Source organism: Amyelois transitella, chromosome 28, assembly GCF_032362555.1.
Source record: "Amyelois transitella isolate CPQ chromosome 28, ilAmyTran1.1, whole genome shotgun sequence".
Classification (NCBI taxonomy): domain Eukaryota; kingdom Metazoa; phylum Arthropoda; class Insecta; order Lepidoptera; family Pyralidae; genus Amyelois; species Amyelois transitella.
The window spans coordinates 871767-896300 of record NC_083531.1 but is presented as its reverse complement, the minus strand read 5'-3'; the positions used below and the strand labels follow the sequence as shown (position 1 = coordinate 896300).

The window sequence follows — 24534 nt, the reverse complement described above, 5'->3', positions numbered from 1 at the left end:
ATTTATATAATGTGTTTCCTTAATCTTAGCACCTAATCCATTTATTACAACAAAAGAGAAGGAAAAAAAAAAGATTTGATATTGGGTGCAAATGTGTTTTGTTAGTGTGTTGTGTGGAAAACGTGTTTGTGTTGGTGTAGGTATAGAGAGGAAGTATGTAAGGCTGTATTGCGATTTGAAACGTCTAGAGGATATTCAATCATGAGAATATTTAACGTAAAAGAAATTATTGTTATTCGCCGACTTTTATAAGACTTTCCGTATCATCGTAAGATAGTTGCATGAGCCATTCAGTGCATGTAACCCTGCATTTGTAAGATGTAAGCGGATATATATTAAGTAGTTTATTTATTCTATTATACAAAGTAGAGCTAATGTAGTAAAAATGTTGAGCAGCTAAGGTAGTAAGTACGTCGTATTTCGATTCGGCAGACTTTGTCTGATCTACGCTTATTATGACAGATTGTGGGGTCATAGGCTAGTTGTGAATGTTTATATAGAACAGTCTGTAGAACGTAAAGCTGTCGAACTGTAAGTACTCTGCATAATGAATACAATTCATTTGTAGGGAAGCGAACTGGATTATTCGTAATTACTTTAAGAAGAGCTCTCTGAGCTCTCTCCAGCCTGAACATGTGGGTTTTCGCAGAACTGCCCCAGGCTATAATTCCATACGACAGAATAGACTGAGCAAGGGCATAATAGACAATTTTCATTGTATGGAAATCAGAGATTGACCTGAGTCTTTTAAAGACAAACATGAGCTTTCTGATTCGAGAAGTGACAGAATCAATGTGCAGTTTCCAGTTAATTTCACTATCTATAATTACACCTAGATATTTAATAGAGGAGACACGCTCAATTGGAGTACAATTACAATCTGACAAAAAATTGGGATGCTCAGAGCATGTATGTAGGATTGTTGAGAAGGATAGCGCTGATTGAGAGGGAACATGGGGTGCAAAGGGAATAAACTTGGTTTTGGATAGATTGAGTGCTAGATAATTAGACTTTTGTCAAATAGAGATGTAATTATGTTTTCCGATTCGTCATCTTGAATCTTCACGATTCGACTTAGAATATGTATGTGTGACATCAAAAAGGACCAGGCATAGTGGTGCAAGCCTAGAAGTCTTTCTTTCTTTTCTGTAAATAAGTCATGCCATCTCGAATATCACATGACATTGACAATCCAATTGTGCAATGAATGAAAATGTTTGGTTTTGTTTGGGATCTGTTTGTTTACCTCTTTATTTTGTGAAAAAATGTCTGTAAACTTCGAATTCAGTAATACGGAAAGTAAGAAAATATGCCGCGTGTGCCTCACGGCAGGCGACAATGTGTATGCAATGACTAATTCTGAGATATTTACGTATAGAGATGTTGTGCCGACGAGGAGTTTTAAGGTAACAGTCTATCAGTTTTATTTATTGAATAAAAACATTAGTCAAGCGTAACATTGCCTGTCTTGCATGAAGAGAAATAAACATTACATACATTACTAACCCTGTCCGGTCTCTTGACTCAAAAGTGTGCCAATTACAACGATTACACCTCTTATAGTATTTGGTAAAGATTTCTTAAATACTTAGCAAAATAGAATTTTGACGGTCTCCATTTGAAATAACAAAGAGAAAAAAAAAGTATAACACGGGCAAGAAACTAAGGGGTTAGTTATTTACAAAACGAACAAGTTGAAGAACATTCTCATTTTTCTCAAAATACATGAAAAGTATGTAAAGTTCAGTGGTATGTACAGTATTTTTAAAGCAGGTCCTGAGAATATTTCTTTACTAACTTTCTAAGACTTGAAATGTGAATATGTGAAGAATAGAATCATTCCTTTTCTATCTTACATGTGTCAGGACAGATACATACATCCAATTTCTATTAATAAAATAATTCATTTGATTTAAATTCTTTTTTATTTTAGGTTGTATCAAACTACTCGGATATGTTTATATGTATTTATTGTGGTTGCTTGTTGCGGAAAGTGCAGAAGTTTGTGCAACATTGCCTTAGAGCGGAGGAGATCCTGTCTAACTGTTATCAACAGGTAGGTAATTTATTTCCAACTCCACACTATTGAAACATCTATGACACTGCTCATTCACAAACTTTGATAATACATTTGTTTTTCTTTTGTACATACATACATACATAAAATCACACCTTTTTCCCAGAGGGTAAGGCAGAGACTACATATTTCGATTTGCACATTTCCATGAAGTCTACATATTTTATTTGCTTCATCCACACCTTTTTTTTCTTTTTCTTAAATATTTCTTTTATATTAATTTTAAAATAGAATCCAATATTCGCAGCCGCAAAACAACACCAGGCCTTAATAGACACTACAAGTAATTAGTATTGCTATTGTATTTTAGTCAATTCCAGAAAAATGTATTTCCATTGCATGATGCCATGCCAGGACTCATAAGTTTATTTATAATTTAATTTATTTACCAGTATAATAAAAAAAAACAAGGAATCACATATGGTTAGTTGCACGCAAATGTGCCTTTTTTGGTTTGACACAAAAGGCGGTTACACCATTTTCCATTTTTCTCTTGTCTTAGCCACGCTACCTACACCATAAAGGTACAAATTGTTTTGATGCCATTAGACCAGCGCGATTTTTGTTTCAGGACTCAAAACTAAACACTAACAAACTCCACGATTTCACCACTAAAACAGAAACTTACAAGTATCCTGAGGATGATGAATCTGACGGTGATTATTATGATGATGTGCCACTTGTGATGTTGAAGACTGATGATGAACTGTTTCCTAGGAGTAAGGAGAAGGAAGTAGTATGTAATGTTTTTTTAATTTTATTGTACACAATCTTAAGACATTATATTTCTTATGTAGACACTTTATTTTAACAATAACCTAAAACTTTAGGCCGAGGTAAAAGGTAACTCGAGTATTATATGTAATATTATTTTAAAACAACTATTCTAAATTATTTAAAGACAATAAACAAAAGGTTAAACTTACATTATACATTGTCTGTATTGTAAATAAGATATGATGTTTATAATGTACTTATAAAAATAATATGATTCTAATTCAAGCAAAGAAGTGTAGGTAATTGATGGAAAACTTATACGAATACGCTTAACACATTTCTATGGACTTAAAAACTCAGAAAGATTTGGCTTTCAGAAAACCGAGGAGCCCGTAAAGACAGAAGTGCAAAGTGAAGATACAGTTCAACAAACAAGCGCCATGACAAACAGACAGACAAAGAAAGTAAAGCAAAAGAGACAGAAAGTGGTCAAAGAGGGCTTCTCATCCCGCATGGTGCAGGAGACCGATGAGTATGTGGTTATAAAGCTGACTAAGGAACAGGTAGGTTTTTTGATACGCATTATCATTTCATCCATAACAAAGAGGGTTAAGCATGCTGGCCTATAGAACCACTCTATATCTTTCCCATGGATGTCATAAAAAGCGACTAAATAATATGGTTATATACTTGGGATTCCTCTTGTAGGTCATGGGCTAGCAACCTCATATTTTCATAAAGCTGGATGTGGCCTTCCAGTGTTTTCCATAACTATTGGATATTTCAACCCCGCAAGGGATCACTCAAAGAAGATAATGTCTATGCATTGATGCATTTATTTTATTTATAAATTTAATGGGTTGGAGGGTTGATATCCTAAGATACAGGATACTTCCTAGTTTAGGTATCAACCCACCATAATCCTTTTTCGTAATACCTACCAATGAAGTTATTTTTGTAAGTTTTTTTGTAAACTTTTTTGTGATATTGGTGAGACAATAAAGATTAATTATTTATTTATGTTGCAGGTTCTAAAAGAAATGGAAGACCGCTCGAAGTCGGCGGAGTACCAGCGCAGTTTGTACAAGTGTGAGAAGTGCGTTAAAGGGTTCAACTTTGAAGATGTTCTTATGACTCACATGCAGAAGCACACAAGTGTTAGTATTCCCTTAAAAGAATAGAATAGATTTATTTTCAAAATTGGATACAAGGTATCACTTATTGACGTCACATCACTTAAATCTAATTATATCTACTACCGCTTCCAAAGCGCTTGTGTAGAAGAAGCGGCGGAAAAAAACTACACTGCAGCATTTTCACCGGACGTCAATTTACAAATTTAGATCTCTTAAATCTAAATCGTGAACTCTACATTAAAAAACATGAATGAATTTAAAACTAATGGTTGCGATATGAATATTTCGTCAAATAAATAAAGGTAAAACTGAACTTTATTTTTATAATAATTTGAGTGCGTTTGACCTCAATTTGCCTGGTGGTAATCATGATGAGGCCTGAAGTGGTGCGCGTAAGCCAGAATAATGACTTTTTACTGTTAAACATCCCTTAGTTCTATGTATCGGGAAAGGGAGATGCTGAGTTCGTATGATGAAAGATTCGGCGAATCGCATGGTGCGAAGGGTTGAAGCTGCTCAATATTTGAAGCTGAAATTTATTTTTTACTTTACGTTATGTTGAAAACAATAGAGGAAAGTAACTAAATGTGGGCTAGTGCTTTAATATGGGCTAGTAACAATTCTCGAAAACCTACAGTCGAATGACACAACAAACGACGATCGTCCATCGCATTCATTCGCTTTGACATCGCACTCACTCGCTCTCGTCAATCGCGCGCGAGCTGTCGCCATTGTCAGCTGTTCTTGTGTTGTTGCTGTCGAAAAGTTTTCTGAGGTTCGTATCAATGTGTTGTTTAATCAAAGAAAATTAGGTCTACATACTGTAACCATGTGTTTTATTACAAAATATAAGTTTAATTTTATGATTTTCGGTCGATTTATTGCTTGCTATATATGATTTGTAAAGTACAAGATCAAATTTATTTTAGTTAAGAATTTCGAATATGGGCTATTACTATGGTCCTAAATATGGGCAGCTGTGGTTTCGGTCATAACTTTGTCTCCATATAAAAATGGCCTTATTGCAACAAGTAGGAAGAAAATTGAAAAAGAAAATAAAACAAAAGATAAGTAACCCAAGCAAAAGAAGTTTAGGAAATAAGTAAGCCAAGACCAAGGAAGAAAGTGTAAGTGAAGAATATGTCCAATTTGATTCAGATAGTGAACCAGATGCCCCTATAGGAAGAGAGGCTCCTGATACTGCCGATGCAGCGTGTATGTTTTGTCAGGAATTTTTTTCAGAAAACGCAGCAGGAGAACTGTGGGTAAGATGTTTAATGTGTCAGCTCTGGGCACATAATGACTGTGCTGGGCCAGAGTTCGACACTTGGATATGTGATTTTTGTAAGTAAATTATGTGATTTCTTCCATCTACCAAAGTAATTTGATCTCTTATAAGGTAAATATTTATAATTGTTATTTTCGTAGAAGACATATTAAGTTTCTATTAGTAGCCCATATTTAAGTACCTGTTCCATATTTAGAATCTATTTTGATATTTTGTTTAATGCTCAAGATAATAATATATACATAATAATATTAAGAACATATGATTGTTACTTAGCTCTTTAAAAATGTATGTGTGATTATTTTGACCACAATAAATGGTTATTTTTTTAATAGTTTTTTATTTTTGAGGCAAAAACAAAATGGTAGCCCATATTTGGTTACTTTCCTCTACCATTTATTTTGTTGAAAATAAATCGTATTTTTATATTTTGAGATTGAATCGAAAGAACAGTTATCCTATTCTATGTGCTAATAAGGAAAATATGTTTCCCTCAGGAGAATGGCTCCCTGAAATGTGAGATCTGCTCTCAATACTGCCCCACCGCCGTCTCGCTGCGTGGGCATATGAAGTCTCATACTACCAGGTATATGATACAAATTGAATATAAAAATATACGTACATAAAGTTTGTCGTGTGGTACTCGGCACTAATACAAATGAGAACAGGACCACTTCATCTCTTTCCCATGGATTTCGTAAAAGGCGACTAAGGGATGGGCTTACAAACTTGAGATCTTTTTTAGGCGACGGGCTAGCAACCTGTCATTATTTGAATCTCAATTCTATCATTAAGCCAAATAGTTGAACTTGGCCATTTAATCTTTTCCAGACTGTTGGCTCTGTCTACCCCGCAAGGGATATAGACGTGATTATATGAATTAAAAATGGGTATTTATTATCTGAAATTGCAATGTGAAGAGCCGTGTGGTTCCCGGCACCAATACAAAAAAGAATAGGACCACTCCATCTCTATCCCATGGATGTTGTAAATGGCGACTAAGGGACAGGCTTACAAACTTGGGATTCTTTTTTTAGGCGATGGGCTAGCCAAATAGCTGAACGTGGCCGATCAGTCTTTTCAAGACTGTTGACTCTGTCTACCCCACAAGGGATATAGACGTGACCATATGTATGTATGTTTATTTTATACATATTGTATTTAAAAGTTAAATTTTTTTCATTGTTTATTTTAATATATCTAGGTACTCATGCAAAGTATGCGGTATCCAGCGCGGCGCCCGCCAACATTTGCTGGAACATTACGCTATAGCGCACACCGACAACAGCGCCACCTACCGCTGTCAGCATTGCTCGTTCACATCCAAGTGAGACACAAAATCGTTTTTAATTTTTTAATAAACATACACCTATTCGTGTTGAGATACAGATTTACTTTCATAAAATAAAGAATGAAATACGTAGGTTATTTAAAAATATTACGTAGCCATTATGGTGGAATATAATTTTTTTATATATCTGAGAAATTGTTTCAAATATTTATCCATTGCTCTCTCAAACTGGCCTTTGCTAGTTCGGCCTATAATATATAAAAGCCTATCCCTTTGTCGCCTTTTACGACATCCATGGGAACAAGACAGAGTCGTCATAGTCTTTTTTTTTATTGGTGCCGGAAACAACATGGCATGTTTGTAAATGTAAAAAAAATATAATAAGTAAATTTTAAATAATAAAAAAAAGTTGTTTATTTTTTTAATTCAGCAAACGCACAGTAATGCAACGCCACGCGCGTTCTCACACAAGCGACAGGCACGCGTGTCACCGCTGCGGGGAACTGTTCAAGAGCTTGGAGACTCTGAGAGTGCATGCCGCGTGAGTAATTTTATTTTTTATACATAATCACATCTATATTCTTTTCTTTTTTTTAGTTCAGTTTGAAAACTGTTTAGTACAAGTATACAAAAATTCCCATACTTCCCATAGGGGTAATATGGCCCATTTTATATTATATTTTATATGGCTTATTTTTATTGCAATTATCAATGACATTCTGTTTAATAGCGGACGAATTTGCAGGCACCAGATAGTTTAAAATCAATAAATAATAAGAAACTATTTGAATCTCGTTGCTATCATTAAGCCAAACAGTTGATCGTGGCCTACCAGTCTTTTCAAGACTGTTGGCTCTGTTTACCTCGCAAGGAAAATAGACGTGATATAAAATTAAATTTAGCACAGATATAGTTAAGTCCTTCGTTTGTGTTTACGCGTCTACTTAACTTTGGCTAATTTCGGGAGAAAATAAAAAAAAAATATTATTGGAAATAGGAGCTGTCAATAATGTCGGTCTTTCCCGTGGATGTCGAAAAAGCGACTAAGCGCGATAGGCTTATAAATTTGGGATTCTTCTTTGAGGCGATCGGCTAGCAACCTGTCACTATTTGAATCTCAAATCTCAATCTGAAATTCTAACATTAAGCTTAGCAGTTGAAAGTGGCCTACCAGTATTTTCAAGACTGTTGGCTCTGTCTATCCCACAAGGTATATAGACGTGATTATATGTATGTATGTTTTGGTAATAAAATATTATTTCACTTTAATCCAATTTCTTTTCAGTCGCCACGACAAATCGCGAATGTTGCAATGCGCCCAGTGTCCTAGCAGTTTCGTGTACCCAAGCTTGCTGAGGAGACACATCAGAGCGGTGCACGAACAGACAGACCACTATTGTGTGGAGTGCGATCTGAAGTTCAAGACTCCGGTAATTTTATATGATTTATTTATTTAAATATAAATATATACGGGACAAATTTCACAGATTGAGTTAGCCTCGATGTAAGTTTGAGACTTGTGTTACGAGATACTAACACAACGATACCATATTTTATAATAATAATAAATACTTATATAGATAAACATCCAAGACCCAGGCCAATCAGAGAAAGTTCGTTTCTCATCATACTCTGGCCGGGATTCGAACCCGGGACCTCCGGTGACACAGACAAGTGAACTACCGCTGCGCCACAGAGGCCGTCAAACTATATGCACGTAAAATTTACAACAGGTGGACTTAATGCCACAAGGCATTCTCTGCCAGCCGAACCTTTGGACCAAACTGAGATGGATGTACGGGATATTAGTTGGGATTTGGTCGTAAATGTGATCGAATTTGGTCATATTTATGATTAAGTTTGGTCGTAATTATGATCAAATTTGCTCGTAATTATGATCTGATTCAGTCGTTATTATGATAGAATTTTGTCGTAATTATGATCAAATTTGGTTACTCCGATCCTGAGGGAGGCTGTGGTTACTCCGATCCCTAAGACTAACAATCCCAGTAGCTTATCTGACCTTAGACCAATAAGCCTGCTATCTTATCTTTCGAAGGTTCTTGAAAAAGCAGCACAGTTACAACTTTCGAAATACATCGAAGCAAATAAAATATTGCCTACGTTACAGTCTGGTTTTCGCAGGAGCCGTGGCACCCTCACTACTTTGATTGACGTCACTGATAATATATTGGCTGAGCAGGATGAGGGTCGTGGTACTTTGCTCACTTTACTGGATTATTCGCGTGCTTTTGATAGCCTTGACATCTCTCTGCTTCTTTCAAAGTTAGCGTATTACGGCCTAGATCATCATTGCGTCAGATGGTTTCATAGCTACCTTTTCGGCAGATCGCAGCGAGTTAAACTGACAAAAGAGGATGGTTCATACCTCATGTCTACTCCCAAACCAGTGAACCGTGGGATCCCTCAAGGATCTATACTCGGGCCCCTCCTCTTCATAATCTATAGTGCCGATCTAACTAACGTCATTAGGCATTGCAGATATCACTGTTACGCGGATGACGTACAGTTATACATTTCACACAAGCCAGAAGAAGTATCATCTGCAGTGGTTAAAATGAATGAGGACCTGGAACTTATCGCCGATTGGTCAGCTAAAAACTCGTTAGTACTAAACCCTTCGAAGACTAAAACGCTAATCCTTGGTACTAGAGTTCAAATTCAGAAGACTATAAGCAGTAATCCTAAAATAACATTGCTAGGTTCAGCTGTGGAAAGAGTCGATGAGGCGAAAAACCTGGGCATAGTTATGGATGGTGAGCTTCGTTTCGAGAAACACGTGTTGGAGGTCGTCAGAAACTGCTTCTTTCGTCTGAAGGTTTTATACAAGGTTAGAAATTTTTTGTCAGAGAATGTACGTATTAGGTTGTGTGAGGCTCTGGTTTTATCGCGGCTCAATAGGCTATTACACTCTTTTTTGAAAACTGTTTTAAATCAATCCTGAGACTGTGTTATACCTATAGAATTTTTATTAAAATTTTTTGAAGCCGAAAAGTGCTCTAAAAACTATTTATTATTTATGATTTTGTATTTTCGCGCGAAAACGCCATCCGCCATGTTGTTTTGACTCGTGACGTCATACTTTTAGTAAACAATACAAAAAATAGGTTATGTTGGATTGGTTGTGTAATAATTTACCTATTATAATTGTGTATTGTAAGAGAATGTTTAATACAATAAATACTTACATCGTTGTTTTAACATTTCTTAACTCAGCAGAACAGAAATCGGGATTGGACGCAAAAAATTTCGCCACCATCAACGTATTAATCCTCGGTAGATTTATATTGTCTGCTTTCACAAAACCGTCTTCCATGATTCTATTAAATTATTAAAGAGTAAAAACCCAAAAACGTGATAGAAATTTTAAAATTTCAAAATAAACAGAGCCTGACATCATCAATATGTTTTCGATTCGATATTTGTTTACTAAAAGTATGACGTCACATCAGTACCCAACATGGCGGATAGCGTTTTCGACTTTTGAAGAACAGATTAAAAAAGAGGATTTTTTAAATTGAATTATAAAATCCATATTGCACTTTTATGAATAATGATCGATGTTTTTCTTTTATTTTTTACAAAATCTATAAGATACGTGCATTTTTATATTTTTTTTTACATGGTGTAAAATAGCCTATTACGGGGATGTTGTCTATGGGCCTCGCTTATTGGAGAGAACTCGGCGATTAATTCAACGTGTCCAAAATGCATGCTGCCGATTTTGTTTTGATATTCCACCTCGAAGTCGCATTACGCCATACCTTAACAAGGCCTCCATGTTAAATATGGACTCGCGCAGGCAACTACATCTTGCTAGTTTATTATTCGGAGTAATAAGACACGGGATCCCTGAGTATCTCCACTCTAAAATAAAATTCAACACCCAGCATAACGCGAGATCATGTCGGCCCCCATTACTAACTTATCGACACAAAACGGCTGCATTCAGGGGCAGCTTCCGCTACCAGGCCACTAAATGTTGGAATAATATACCTCCCCCCATTAGGCTTCAAGCATCTATCACTTTGTTCAAAGTTAAATTCCGCAGGCATCTTTTGGATCTGCAGAACTTGCATATTCGGCACTGATGGCGGTTTCTGCTTCTCATGTACTCTTTTATTCCATTCCCATTATATATTTAAATAAATGTTTCAAGAAAGGTTTATAACGTTACACAAGCGATGCCGGGGCATGTGTTGAATTTTCAAATATTTTAGATACTCTTTTGGTTATTAAGCCGCTACATTTATCACACTTATACAAATGAAACTTTTAAGTCACGATCACGACACGAGTCTTTGTTTATTTTTATTACGTACGCAGATTGACCTGCACTAGCACCTAGGTCATAACTGAAAATCAGCGTATTGCTCTATAGCAATAAATTCGTTGAGTTGTGACCTTTTTGTATTGCTGCAACTCACACCCTAATTAATTTGTATTCCGTATGTTCATTGTAAATTGTGTGTAGCAAATCAAATAAATGAATTATCTATCTATCTATCTATCTATCTATTTGGTCGTAATTGTGACCAAATTTGGTCGTAATTACGATCTAATTCTTTCGTAATTATAATCAAATTTGGTCGTAATTATGATCTGATTCAGTCGTTATTATGATAAAATTTAGTCGTAATTTTGATCTCATTTAGTTGTAATTATGATTGAATTCATATGATTAAATTACTCGTTATTATGTTCAAATTTATGCTTCAATTAGTCGATTTTATTACAGTGTTACTTAAACTTTTTTTAATTTTGATAGTCTCTTTATTTACAGGAAAATCTGCGGATACATTTCAAAAGGGCGAAAAGACATCGTGACGCTTCATCTTACAAGTGAGTAGAGTAGTAGTAATTTAATACCGTGAGGGAATTTAAATCACGTAAATAACCATGTACCTATGTCTATAAATAATAAAATGTGTATTTTTCCATCAAACTATATTAATTAGCACTTAAGTGTAGAACCACTACGTATATTTCCAATGGATGTCGTAAAAGGCCATTAAGGGATAGGCTTATAAACTTGGGATTTGCCTTTTAGGCAATGGGCTAGCAACCTGTTACTATTTGAATCTCAATTAAATTATGAAGCTATATAAAGCTATATATACATGTCCTTTCAGTCTATTCAAGACTGTCGGCTCTGCATATCTCGCAAGGGATATAGACGTGATTATATGTATGTATATTTATTAATCTAATCTAATGATATTGTTTATCAGGCACTCCTGTCCGCATTGCTCGCAGCATTTTGTGACAGTTTCGTCTCTCGCCGGCCATTTGTCTTCAGCTCACGGTGTCCCTAAACAACACAGGTATTAATTATATATATACATAAATGTATCACGTCTTTGTCCTTCACGTAGTAGACAGAGCGTATACAGGGTGACATTTAAACCAACTGAATCCTTTAAAACATAGACTATACCCATGCTTCTGAGCCGTTTGAGCCTATTTTTATTTAAATTAAACGTCATCATTTTCACATTTAAAAAACCCTCAAAAACTACGTCACACGCTTTAATACAGACCAATGGTACAAAAAGAAATTAAAACTAAACATGTAAATAAATGTCTGAAAAATTAATTATTTTTCTAGTATCAAGATCAAGTAAAGTACAGAGTTGTCGAGATCGCTCAGCTGAATGAATTGTGTCGTTGACCTCTGAATCTTACGCGTCGCTTTTGGTATTTGTCGCGGGGTGATATGACGTATTTAGGATCGTGGATTTTGATATTTTATTTTTTTTTCGTACTTTCTGAAATATGAACTGATAATTTTCTTTAAACGTTTTTAAATATCCTATAGATGAGTACACTTAACAGTAAAATTTATGCAGTTGAATTAAAAGTCACCCTGTAGTCTCGAAACGACTGAAATTCCACGCTCAGCTGTATGGCACAAAATGATGCCGAGTTTCAGATAGTGACACGCTGTAAAAATCGTGTCGAGACCGTATGCTCTGTCTACCCCGCAAGAGATATAGACGTGGTTATATGTAACTGTATAATTCCAGCTGCGACACGTGCGGGCGCGCGTACAGCTCGCGCTCGGCGGCGCGCGCGCACGCCCGCGCCGCGCACGCGCACGCGCCGCCGTCCGAGACGTGCGCGGTGTGCCACAGGAGCTTCACGGTCAGTTGTGCCACTATTTCCATTGACATCCATTTTTTTTTCCATTGACTTACATACATATACCTAATCACGTCTATATAACCTTGTGGGGAAGACTAGAGTTGGCAATCTTCAAAAGAATGAAAGGCCACGGTGTTCATAAATGAAATCAAAACCATGAAGATTTAACAATTCCCTTAGTCGCCTTTTATGACATCCATGGGAAATAGATGGATTGACTTGAATATCAATATCTATAACTTGAGTATCAATACAGAAACACACTTCACAATTATTCAAATTTAGATTAGTAATTTGGACGAAAGAATACATAGTTTAATGTTGAGAATTTATTTTTTATTACTGTATTATTAAAAAAAAAAAATTAAAAACTATTACCTCTCGAAGCTTTGCTAATTCGGTATAATATATTGTATATATGTATTTTATGTAAGTTTATTATTTGTTATTTACATATATATTTAATTATATTTTATTTCTGTTCTGTCACTCTTTCCGTCTTATCTCCTATCTCGGGTCTGCTGGAGGAGATTTCTTTTGAAATAAGCAGAACCTATGTTATTTTGTTTCTTGTGATTATCAGTGTCGATGTTTTCTGTGTACATAAATTAGTAAATAGTATGTACTAATACATACATACATAAAATCACGCCTCTTTCCCGGAGGGGTAGGCAGAGACTACCTCCTTCCAATTGCCACGCTCTCTGCATACTTCCTTCGCTTCATCCACATTAAAGTCATTATGAACTTATAATGTCTTTAAATCTTAAAATATTAATATTTCAGCGCAAAAGCGTGCTGTTCGCCCACGAGCGCACGCACTCCGGCGAGCGGCCGTTCTCGTGCGCGTGCGGCGCCGCCTTCGCCCAGCGGGCCACGCTGCGCGCGCACACGCTACATAGACACGCACAGGTGAGGCAGCCAATGTACACAAAATAATATACAAATACTTTATATGCTATAAATGCGGTACAATTATAGGTGTTACAAAGCATATACATTTCGCGCATTTAACTAGTGATGGCATGCAAAAACACATGCAACCTAACAGATGATTTACTCACATAGGTACATGTAATCACGTCTTTATCCACTAAGGGGAAGACAATTGAAAATACCGAAAGGCCACGTTCAGTTGTATGGCTTGATGATGGGATTGAGATTGAAATATTGACAGGTTGCTAGTCCATCGCCTAAAAAAAGCATCCCAAGTTTATAAGTCTATGTTCTAGACGCCACTTACGACATTCATGGGAAAGAGATGGAGTGGTCCTAATCTAATATAATAGTGTTTCAATATTTAAATTTAATCCAGTATTTTCGACATTGTTGACTCTGTCTGTCCGTAAGGGATGTTTGTCGATGTATTCATTTTAAGGCGTAACATATCTCTGATTTATTTTCTTCATTTCAGAAAGATGAAAACACATTAAACGAGATCGCGCCGGAAATCCCGAGTGAAGGGTGACTGAATAAATAAAAAACTCAGTTGAAAGTATTTCATTCTTTTATTAAAAAATAAACTCTTGAACATTATTATACGAACAGTGCACCATTTATACTTCTTAAAATGTATGATGATTAGAATGACAGCTGTCAAATACATAAATTCGTATGTTCTATCCTTGTCGCTCCTACATCATAATCATATATCTGTCCTGCTCCCGTAGCATGGCCGTTTCGAGTCACAATAAAATGCGAAACGCGATAGTTTTTCGTGTGTTAAAAATGGCGTCGCGCGTGTCTTACTACAGGGGCTGATGTTATTCTTATCAAGATTTTAAAAATGTTAACATTTTATTCGGTACATATTTTTTTCTAATAATTCGAAATTAACAACTATACTTTACTTTAGTTCAGAAATGTAATTATTACGAATGGAATGTGATAAGCATATTCTAGTTCAAAAGGCAAAACAATCTGTCAAACAGATTTTAAAACTTGTTAATTTGAAAATTTCATTTCCACATTTATTTTCTTAAGCAATATTTCTAGCACCTAAATATGAGTCGCTTTATCTATTAGCCTTAACGAGTTTGTCTAATTAGAAATTAAGGCCAATAACAAAGAAGTTGATTTGTCGATTTTATATGTTTTATTAGGATGTTCATCTATTTTACGAAAAAAAATAGTCGAACTTATTTCGAGGCTAACTCAATCGGTGTAATCTGTTCTATTTATATTTATTATTATTATATTTGTTTTTCTATCTCAGCTAAGGCTGGTAAATTTATTATTATTGGTGTACAAGGCTTTAAAAAAAAATTAGTAATTTTTTTATTGGCCTTATTACGTCTTCAAAGTCTAACTCTCATATCAGAAAACCAATTTGGTTTCACCGCTGGGAAGGGAACCACAGACGCAATACACGTGATAAGGCTGTTAATGGAAAAATCTCGTGACAACAAACAAACACTATGGATGATTTTCATAGATCTTGAAAAGGCTTTCGATCGTGTACCTAGAACATTGATCTGGCAGGCCTTGCGCTCCCAGAACATTCCAGAACGGTACATAAAGCTCATATCAGATATGTATGTTAACGTGCAAACGAGTGTCCGATGTGCCGCAGGTGTATCAAAAAGCTTCGATATCAAAGTGGGGGTTCATCAAGGCAGCGCGCTTAGCCCATTACTATTTAACATCGTGATGAACTACCTTACGGAGAAAATTCAGAAGCCCGTACCATGGAACCTCCTGTATGCGGATGATGTTGCATTAATATCGAACAACAAGCAAGAAGTACAGGACAGCCTAGAGCAATGGAGGAGCGCCCTCGAGTCCGGTGGACTACGTATTAGCAGAACTAAGACAGAGTATATGGTGTGCAACTTTAGCCTTGACAAATCTAGCACGACACACACAGAGCTGAAGCTTGATGGAGAAATCCTACCGAGAGTAAACAAGTTCAAATACCTAGGTTCTGTTATCGCCGAGGACGGCACGATCACCGCTGACATAACCCATAGAACCACGTCTGGGTGGAGTAAATGGCGAGAACTGACAGGAGTCCTATGTGATCCTAAAATGCCTGTAAGAACCAAAGGCAAAGTCTATAAAACCGCCGTGAGACCAGTTCTACTCTATGGCAGCGAAACGTGGGCCTCAAAGCAAACGCAAGAGCATAAACTACACACGACGGAAATGCGTATGCTCCGTTGGGCAGGTGGAGTTACCCTCAAAGATAAAGTCCGAAATGAACATATACGGGGCAGTTTCAAGGTGGCACCCATAACCGAGAAGCTCAAAGAATCCAGACTAAGATGGTTTGGACATGTAATGCGTAGACCCGAAGATCACGCTGTAAAGAAGTGCCTTTCCATGGCTACGTTAAAGAGAGGGAAAGGCAGGGCCCTAACAACCTGGATGTCAAATGTCCAGAGAGACATGAAAGAGTTGGGCCTGTCAACTGACGACGCGTATCAGCGGAAGAAATGGCGCCTTAAGATTAGGAAAGCCGACCCCGCGTAACGGGAAGAGGCGAGGACAAAGAAGAAGAGGCCTTATTAAAACCATCACGCCATTCCTTGGCTTTATTGAACATAAGCTTGTTATGCACCCATACTTATTCAACTTTACAGTCTGTGGAAATTAACTTGACCTGAATGTGTGTAGCAAGCCTTACTCAGAACGCAAGGCGATACAATTAGGAGTGCTATTAAAATCGAACGAGCGATGATTATCTAGAAGGTTCTTAATTACAAACGGAGGCACAGAACCTTTATATATACAGCTCACCCCCACGGCAGCCTGTGTCAGTCTTTCCTCATACATTTTCTTTTCTCCAAAACGATCATATTCTTCAAAGCGCATGCCACTGTATATCTTAATTCGTGAAACTTGTTTATAGATAACCTGTATGTGAGGGTTTGTCCATCGGTGAGTGTTAAGATCAGTATAATATGGGTGTACCGTCTCATTATTTCTTTGGCTTGGGATGCATTCGCATTCTCTGAAGACATATTTGATTGGCTGAAAGAAACAAGAATTTGAAGTTGAAAATGAAAATATGTTAAAAATATTAATAATAAATAGTAAACATATTTATTAAATAACTACACACGTGAACTTTTGTAAAAAAAAATAATAAATTCTGACTCGCATCAGCACATCCTTGAAGTCTAAAACTTGAGACCTTGAAAAGATGTCTCCAACTGTTACCAGTAAAATATTACAGTTAAGGACAGAGTAAGACAGATTTCTCAGCCAGCCTTCTCAAATTTTGTGCCATCTTTTGGAGTAATCATGTCTTTATCCTTTACATGGTAAACATAAGTAAGAGTCTCACAAAGACTGAAAGGCCACATTCAGCTGTTTGACTTAATAATGGAATTGAGATTTAAATAGTGTCAGGTTGCTAGCCCATCACCTTAAAGATAAATACCAAGTTTATTAGCGTATCCCTTAGTTGCTTTTTATGATATCCATGGAAAAAAGATTGAGTGGTTCTATTCTTTGCCGGAGACCACACATATGGAGAAGTGAGATTTTAAGATAGAGACTCAAAATCACCTTAGAGATATATCAACTTTCCACTGTAGATCCACCAAGCCTGGCTTCACACGCAGGTGTTTAGGAACATTCTCGTACACTTTGTCTAAACATAAAAGAGATGTAAGCTCTTCTACACACTCCGGACTGAACCTGTAAGAAGAGGGAGAATTTTGTATACTTGAATCTTTAAAAAAAGAGAACTTAACTACATATTAACGCATAGTACAAACAGCTGGGTAATTTTTCTTTTTTAATTATTTGTCTACTCAGTTTTGCGGTTATCACTTGCATACATTTACATACATACACACCAGTGAGCATTGGTGGTTCAATCGTAAGGTGCTCAGTAATTCACAATGCGCAGAAAGGCACAAGTTCAAATACTACCTTTGCCATGTACATTAGTTTGAATACTAACTGATACTCATATGGTGAAGGAAAACATTGCGAGGAAACCTTCACATTCAATTTTGAAAATAAATCTAAGTGTTTCTAACTTATGTTTAGGCTACACATAACACGCAAGAACACAACAGATACATCACAAACTTCACCTTAAACTTTCCAGGAACACTGTAACATCTTCGGAGGCCCACGGCTCCTTATTTGCCGACCTCAGCCTCGCCAGGTGTCTCACAACAGCCCGAACTGCGGAGAACTTGTCTACATTCATAAGGCTGGATGTACGGCTGTCAGGGTTGCCTTCTAACTCTTTCAGGGCCACTGGGGAGGATTCCAAAGGGTTATTATCATTTTTATTGGTAACATGTCATGCCATTTAAATTATAAATAAAAACTTACGGACAACATAAGGTTTTATTTCCTTTTTTTGGATTTCTGGTGAGAGTAATGAAACCGAAGTCCATTGTGATGGATTCTCTGTTAATAGCTCTAATTGCTGTGACATTTTGATAATAATTTAAATACATCAATTAATTAATTTCGACAAATTAGATTAGGTAGGTACCTAATCATATATTTCTTGATAAATTAGTTTTTCATTTGCGACTTGTTTTGTTACGTACGCGTTTTATTTTATGCTCCGTGTGGTTGACATTTGGTCGGCAAAAACAAATTTTTTTAGGACTGTAGTTAATAAATAAAACGCAGTTAGAGGTTAAATCGGTAATTACCGACAATCGACAATAATTTAAAAAACTGGATTAAGCGAAATGTTTAACCAACACTAAAATAATAATTCATTGATTCTGTCACTGTCATTCACTCATTTTGTTTTCGTTTCATTCGGCATTGGCGTCGGTCCTTCGTTTCGATTTAGTTCAAGTTTTGTAGTGCGCTCGTGGTATTTTTTTGATAAATACGTTGCTAAAGTTGTGTCCGTAATTGAAAATTTCATCGATTATTAGTTACTTATCTAAGCAATGGCGGGTTTGGCAGCAGTCCAGGGAGGTCCGGGTAACAAAATGTGGCCAGCGCGTCCGGGCATGCAGCATCAGAATGGCCAAAATAACGCCAATACTTTGACTTTAAATAGGACAATAAATCTTTATCCTTTAACTAATTATACGTTCGGGACAAAGGAGCCGCTGTTTGAGAAAGATGCATCAGTGCCTGCCAGGTTTCAAAGGATGCGGGAGGAATTTGTCAAAATTGGAATGAGAAGGTAAGGTTATCTAATTTAAAACTGTTGTTATTAAATAAGATTAAAATATTTCTCATGATCTGATATGGATAAGGTTCCCCTGCAAAAGCTAGGGAGATCAGACAGTAGTAACCATAATCATAACATGAAGCTTGACGGCCTCTGTGGCGTAGCGGTAATACGCTTGTCTGTGATACCGGAGGTCCCGGGTTCGAATTCCGGTCAGGGCATGAAGAGTAACGAACTTTCGCTAATTGGTCTGGGTCTTGGATGTTTATCTATCTAAGTATTTATTATTAAATATAGTATTGTTGAGTTAGAATCTCGTAACACAAGTTTCGAACTTACTTCGAGGTGAACTCAATCTGTGTAATTTGTCCTGTATAAAAAAACCTGCTTACTTAATCAGGGATCAAGGTTAAAGGCGCATTGCTGGCTCTTCCAGAGAGGTGATGTAACCAGGACTAATGCCATGAAGAAGATTATAAGTATAAAAGACTAGACGTAATAGTATCAATAAATTCCAGGTCTGTTGAAGGTGTCCTGCTGGTTCATGAGCATGGATTACCTCACGTGCTGCTCCTCCAGCTAGGGACGGCATTCTTCAAGCTGCCTGGAGGAGAACTTAACCCAGGAGAGGTAAGAATCGGTCTTTCGTAGTAATAATGGTACCCCCGGAAAATAATCACGGGTTATTTGAAGCCAGCATTTATGCTGAGAAGGTACCCTTAAGCAAATACCATGTAATTTAAAAATTTATTTATTTATAGTTATTATCACGTCTATATCCGGTGTGGTGTGGTAGACAGAGCTAACAACAGTCTTAAAAAGACTGATAGGACACATTCAGCTATTTGGCTTTAAGATAGAATTGGGATTCAAATAGTGACAGGTTGCTACCCCATCACCCAAAAGAAGAATCCCTAGTTTATAAGCCTACCCCTTAGTCGCCTTTTACGACATCCATGGAAGAGAGATGGAATGGTCCTATTCTTTTTTCTATTGGTGCCAGGAACCACACCGTGCACATTATTTGAATCATCAATCATGAATTTGACTAAGCTATCTCTTAGTTTATACATTCATCATTTTGTTCCGCCGCTTCTTCTACACATGCGCTTTGGAAGCGGTAGTAGTTATAATTAGATTTAAGTTATGTGACGTCAATAAGTGATACCTTGTATCCAATTTTGAAAATAAATCTATTCTATTCTATTCTATTCTAGTAAAAACCTCACATTTCAGGATGAGATTGAAGGTCTCAAGAGGCTACTCACGGAGACACTGGGCAGACAGGACGGTGTTCAACAGGAGTGGCTCATTGAGGATACCATAGGTGAGGATCCAACCATGTTCACGTCTATATCCCTTGCGGGGTAGACAGAACCAACAGTCTTAAAAAGACTGACAGGCCACGTTCAGCTATTTAGCTTAATGATAGAATTGAGATTCAAATAGTGACAGGTTGCTAGCCTGTCGCCTAAAAGAAAAATGTATGTATGTATGTTGAATAAAAGGTATCACTTATTGACGTCACATCACTTAAATCTAATTATAACTATTGCCGCTTCCAAAGCGCATGTGTAGAAGAAGCGGCGGAACAAACTACACTGCAGCATTTTCATAGGCCGTCAATATACAAATATGTAAGATCTCTTAAATTCAAATCACGCACGAATGCACAATGTATACATTAAAAAACATGAATTAATGTAGAACTAGTTATTTCAATATGATTTCAATACATTGTGAGGAAATGTGAACATTTAGACAACTTATGTGTGACCACGATCCTATATCGGTAAGGTTCCCCTGCAAAGTAACCTATAATATGCTTCTATATTCATTTGTTTTGTCTACTACTGCTTCTATATTTTTTGGGCACTCTATATTTTCTAGACTCTGTGATCATTTTTTTTTATTTCTCGTGTACATGATACGTTCTCTACTAATATATAATGAATACGAAAGTAAGTGAGTAAGCCTTATTTGCTACGCATTCACGCGTAAAAATCGTTGAACCGATTTTGATGAAATTTGGTATAAAGATAGAGTTGACCATAGGGAACAACATAGGCTTACTTATGTTGCGAAAAACCGGGGAGAGGTCCACGCGGGCGGTGTCGCGGCCAAAAGCTAGTATACGATAATTTATACAATATTGATCAATAAATCGTAATCAAATCGATTTGTTATTAATGCAATTATTTACACAGTACAGAGTTATTTGTAATAAAAAGAGTTATTTGTAATTAACAAAGTTATTTGTAATTAACAAAGTTATTTGTAATTAACAAAGTTATTTGTAATTAACAAAGTTATTTTTAATTAACAAAGTTAATTGTAATTAACAAAGTCATTTGTAATTAACAAAGTCATTTGTAATTAACAAAGTCATTTGTAATTAACAAAGTTAATTGTAATTAACAAAGTCATTTGTAATTAACAAAGTAATTTGTAATTAACAAATCTATTTGTATTAAGCAAAGATGTTTTTCCTTTCAGGCAACTGGTGGCGCCCGAACTTCGAACCCCCCCAATACCCCTACATTCCACCGCACATTACCAAACCGAAAGAGCACAAGCGCCTCTTCTTAGTGCAACTTCAAGACAGAGCCTTATTCGCAGTGCCCAAGAACTACAAATTGGTTGCCGCGCCCCTATTTGAGTTGTATGATAACGCGCAGGGCTACGGACCAATCATATCTTCGCTGTCACAGAGTTTGTGCAGATTCAACTTTGTCTATATGTAAACGGTGTTATGTCGAGATAGCTGCACTTTTAGGTACTTGGCCTTTTGCTTTTATAGAAATGTCCGTTATGTAGAGAAATTGGAATTATTAAGTTTCGAGACTTAATTATAATTAATAATTATATAATTATATAATTAATAATTATAATTAAGTCTCGAAGAAATTGTTAATTATTCCAATTTCTCCACATAATAATGTATGTATGTATGTGTATGTCTCTACATAATTTGTAATTGAAATGAATTAAATCATTTCAATTTCTGCGGTCAAGAGGTCTCTGTTACAAATTTTGATTTTAATACCATGAGGTTTTTACTTATTAGAAATCTTCATAATATCAGTATTGTGAGACCATATAGTCAGATATACATGCCACTGTGGGGCTCCAAATTCCATGATTACGGAATCAGACTCTGAGCCAAAATTACTGAAAGTGCAGCGCTATCTTAGGTATTATGGTTTGATAGAACTTTGTGGGCATGCTCTTTACCAACGATAACGCAAAAAAGTCATTGATTTGACAAAAGTAATTCGGGTAAATAAAAATTATTTGAGCGCCATTGTAAAGTAGCCTGTATGATTTTTTTTTCTGTACATAACCTCATCACATATATTTTTATAGGTTATACCTATAATTTTATTTAATAGCATACACACAGTCACGTCTATATCCTCTGCGGGGTAGACAGGGCCAACAGACTTAAAAAACCGAAAGGCCACGTTGAGCTGTTTTTTCTTGATGATAAAATTAAGATTCAAATAGTTTAATAGCATCTTACCCATATTGCGAGGAGTGAGGAGGAGCATTTTGTGATGTTACTAGAATGCAAAGTTTTATCAAGCATCGTAAGGTACGTGTGGATTCTTCTTTGTCGTTACCTTTTTCCACTCTTTACCTGGTGTCACAGAATTTAGTTTTTTCCAATTACTTCTGTCACTTGCAGTCGCACTAGGCACTCGCTTAGTACTCATACTATCAATAACTAATAAGAATTTTTCAATTCGAACCAGTAGTTCCTGAGATAAGCGCGTTCAAACAAACAAACTCTTCAGCTTTATAATATTAGTATAGATTTGAGCAAACTGGCAAGGTCACACCATTCAAGGCAATTTTGAGGAGTAATTTGAAAAACCGCCAAAATCGAAAAACATATGTTCCATTGTCATTGTCCCAGTCTGCTTTAGGTCCGTTCTCCAACCAAAACAATATTATCCGCGAACATACACCATGACACTTCTTTTTGGATGTCAGATGTTAGCGCGGCCATTATGAGGATAAATAAAATGGCGACTTAATTCTGATACTTGGTGTGGATTAAGTATAGGTTATTAAAAAATTTATTTTACGTGTCAAATATACTAAAAACTCTATCAGCGAAAAGTTGGGAAAAGGTCTTAAATTTTTCTGAACTATGAAATGAATACTACATATAATAATTAGTACAAATAATATTATACTACAATATTTGTACTTGCATTTCCGCGTACCTTATACTTTCAACTTATTTTAAAGAACATTGTAATTTAGCTATAAGTTGTGTGACTAAAGAGAATTTACAGGAAACGGATGTTTTATTTTGTACCTCAAGAAAGAAGACTGTTTTAGATTATAAGTTGTTATTTTAAGCTAGGTATTTGGAATTTATGATGCTTTTTCAAAATCAATTCTGCCGATTTTAATTTAATTATTATATAATTAATTATATGAAGTTTGGTGAAACAGCGCGAAATTGCAAAGCCATAAGCCTACTAGTTCAGAAAAAAAAATATTTTTTTTTATTGATCATGTACAATTAAACATTTAATGTATGTGAACCGAAAGGTTTATCCTTCAGGTAAAGGCGTGATTTTATGTATGTTTTTATTTTTATATAAGTTAAAACTCAAGTAATTATGTTTGTCAATTTGTAGTTTAGTTTCCACCCAATCTACTGCTTTAGCCAGATACTACTTAAAAAAAAGGAAAGGTTGTTTTTGAGGTAAGTTAATGTTGTTTTGTATCTAAACATTTACAGCCTATGTGGAGTAGCGATAGTGTCTGTAACGGGATTGAATCCTCGGCCAGGGCACAATGAAAAAAATAAGTTTTTTTGATTAGTTGCGTTTTGAAAATATAGTGTCATTGAGTTAGTATCCGATAACTAAAGTCTCGAGCTAAATTTGGGGCTAGCTCAATTTATGTAAATTTTCCTGTATACTTATATATATATATATATTTTACAGTCCAAGTGACTGTACAATTATTTAGATGGCAATAAGAAGCGAAACATAATATGTAAATTGTACGTTTGACGTGATTGTAAAACTATCTATTTTTGGAATTTAGTTTCAAAATTATCGGCGATGAAACTTTTTTAAGTTGACAACATTGTTACATTTTCATAGAATAATTTTTTTTTTATTAGATACAAGGTATAATTTATTAACGTCATTATAAGTCTAAATATAATCTACTATTTGTGGAAAAAATACACTGCAGCATTTATATCGGATGTCAATTCACAAATATAGATCTCTTAAATCTAGATCATGGAAGAATACACTCTACCTACATTTAAAAAAAAATATGTTATAAAATCTGTGATACAAACTGTGATATTTTAAAAAGTATTTGTCGATAGACAGATAAATGTACATATATACATTTTTTACGTATAAATTTTTTAAATATAACTTTATTTTTAAATACATTATAGTAACTTAATTAGAAGTCGGACATATTGTGTCGCCAACTTTTTATAGAGATAATTAAAACCATTTTTGTAATACTTTTTGTGCATACATAATCAACTAAGTATGTGGTCAGCGCACGCCATAAAAGAATTTCGGAAGCGCTTTTTTTATTAGATTTCTTTATAAATATTGATTAATCGGTTTGAAATTTTATTTCTTTAAAAAAAATATGCCTAATGGCATTTTTGAATAATGTAACTGTCTAATATGATTATAAAAATTTCACTATTTCAAAAATCTTTAACCATTAGAAATTTAAGTTTATTCGTTACAAACA

At 35.6% G+C, this 24534-nt stretch overlaps 4 protein-coding genes across 5 annotated transcripts; 3 read left to right on the top strand and 1 right to left on the bottom strand.

Moving 5' to 3' along the window:
* The first annotated feature begins 431 nt into the window (after positions 1-431).
* Positions 432-14170, top strand: LOC106133667 (zinc finger protein 54). Of its 2 annotated transcripts, XM_013333476.2 has the most exons (14): positions 433-1406; positions 1934-2056; positions 2649-2813; positions 3172-3357; positions 3823-3951; positions 5716-5804; positions 6423-6545; positions 6940-7050; positions 7795-7939; positions 11314-11372; positions 11762-11854; positions 12557-12674; positions 13461-13586; positions 14089-14170. In XM_013333476.2, exons 1-14 carry the CDS (start codon positions 1266-1268, stop codon positions 14140-14142), a joined length of 1662 nt encoding a protein of 553 aa, XP_013188930.2. In that variant the 5' UTR covers positions 433-1265; the 3' UTR covers positions 14143-14170. The 2 variants fall into 2 exon arrangements, with proteins under 2 accessions (XP_060808422.1, XP_013188930.2); XM_060952439.1 differs by lacking the exon at positions 6423-6545 and having other exon boundaries at positions 432-1406.
* LOC106133715 (COMM domain-containing protein 5) lies at positions 14164-18228 on the bottom strand. Its single transcript, XM_013333530.2, has 4 exons — positions 17970-18228; positions 17723-17891; positions 17187-17318; positions 14164-16646 (listed from the first exon to the last, which is right to left on the bottom strand). Exons 1-4 carry the CDS (start codon positions 18073-18075, stop codon positions 16430-16432), a joined length of 624 nt encoding a protein of 207 aa, XP_013188984.1. The 5' UTR covers positions 18076-18228; the 3' UTR covers positions 14164-16429.
* On the top strand, positions 15324-16145 carry LOC106133666 (uncharacterized). The gene has a single exon (XM_013333475.2). It carries the CDS (start codon positions 15324-15326, stop codon positions 16143-16145), a length of 822 nt encoding a protein of 273 aa, XP_013188929.2.
* A 167-nt stretch (positions 18229-18395) lies between the features above and the next one.
* On the top strand, positions 18396-23088 carry LOC106133721 (cleavage and polyadenylation specificity factor subunit 5). Its single transcript, XM_013333539.2, has 4 exons — positions 18396-18792; positions 19299-19410; positions 20017-20107; positions 21277-23088. Exons 1-4 carry the CDS (start codon positions 18551-18553, stop codon positions 21522-21524), a joined length of 693 nt encoding a protein of 230 aa, XP_013188993.1. The 5' UTR covers positions 18396-18550; the 3' UTR covers positions 21525-23088.
* Positions 23089-24534: the final 1446 nt, after the last annotated feature.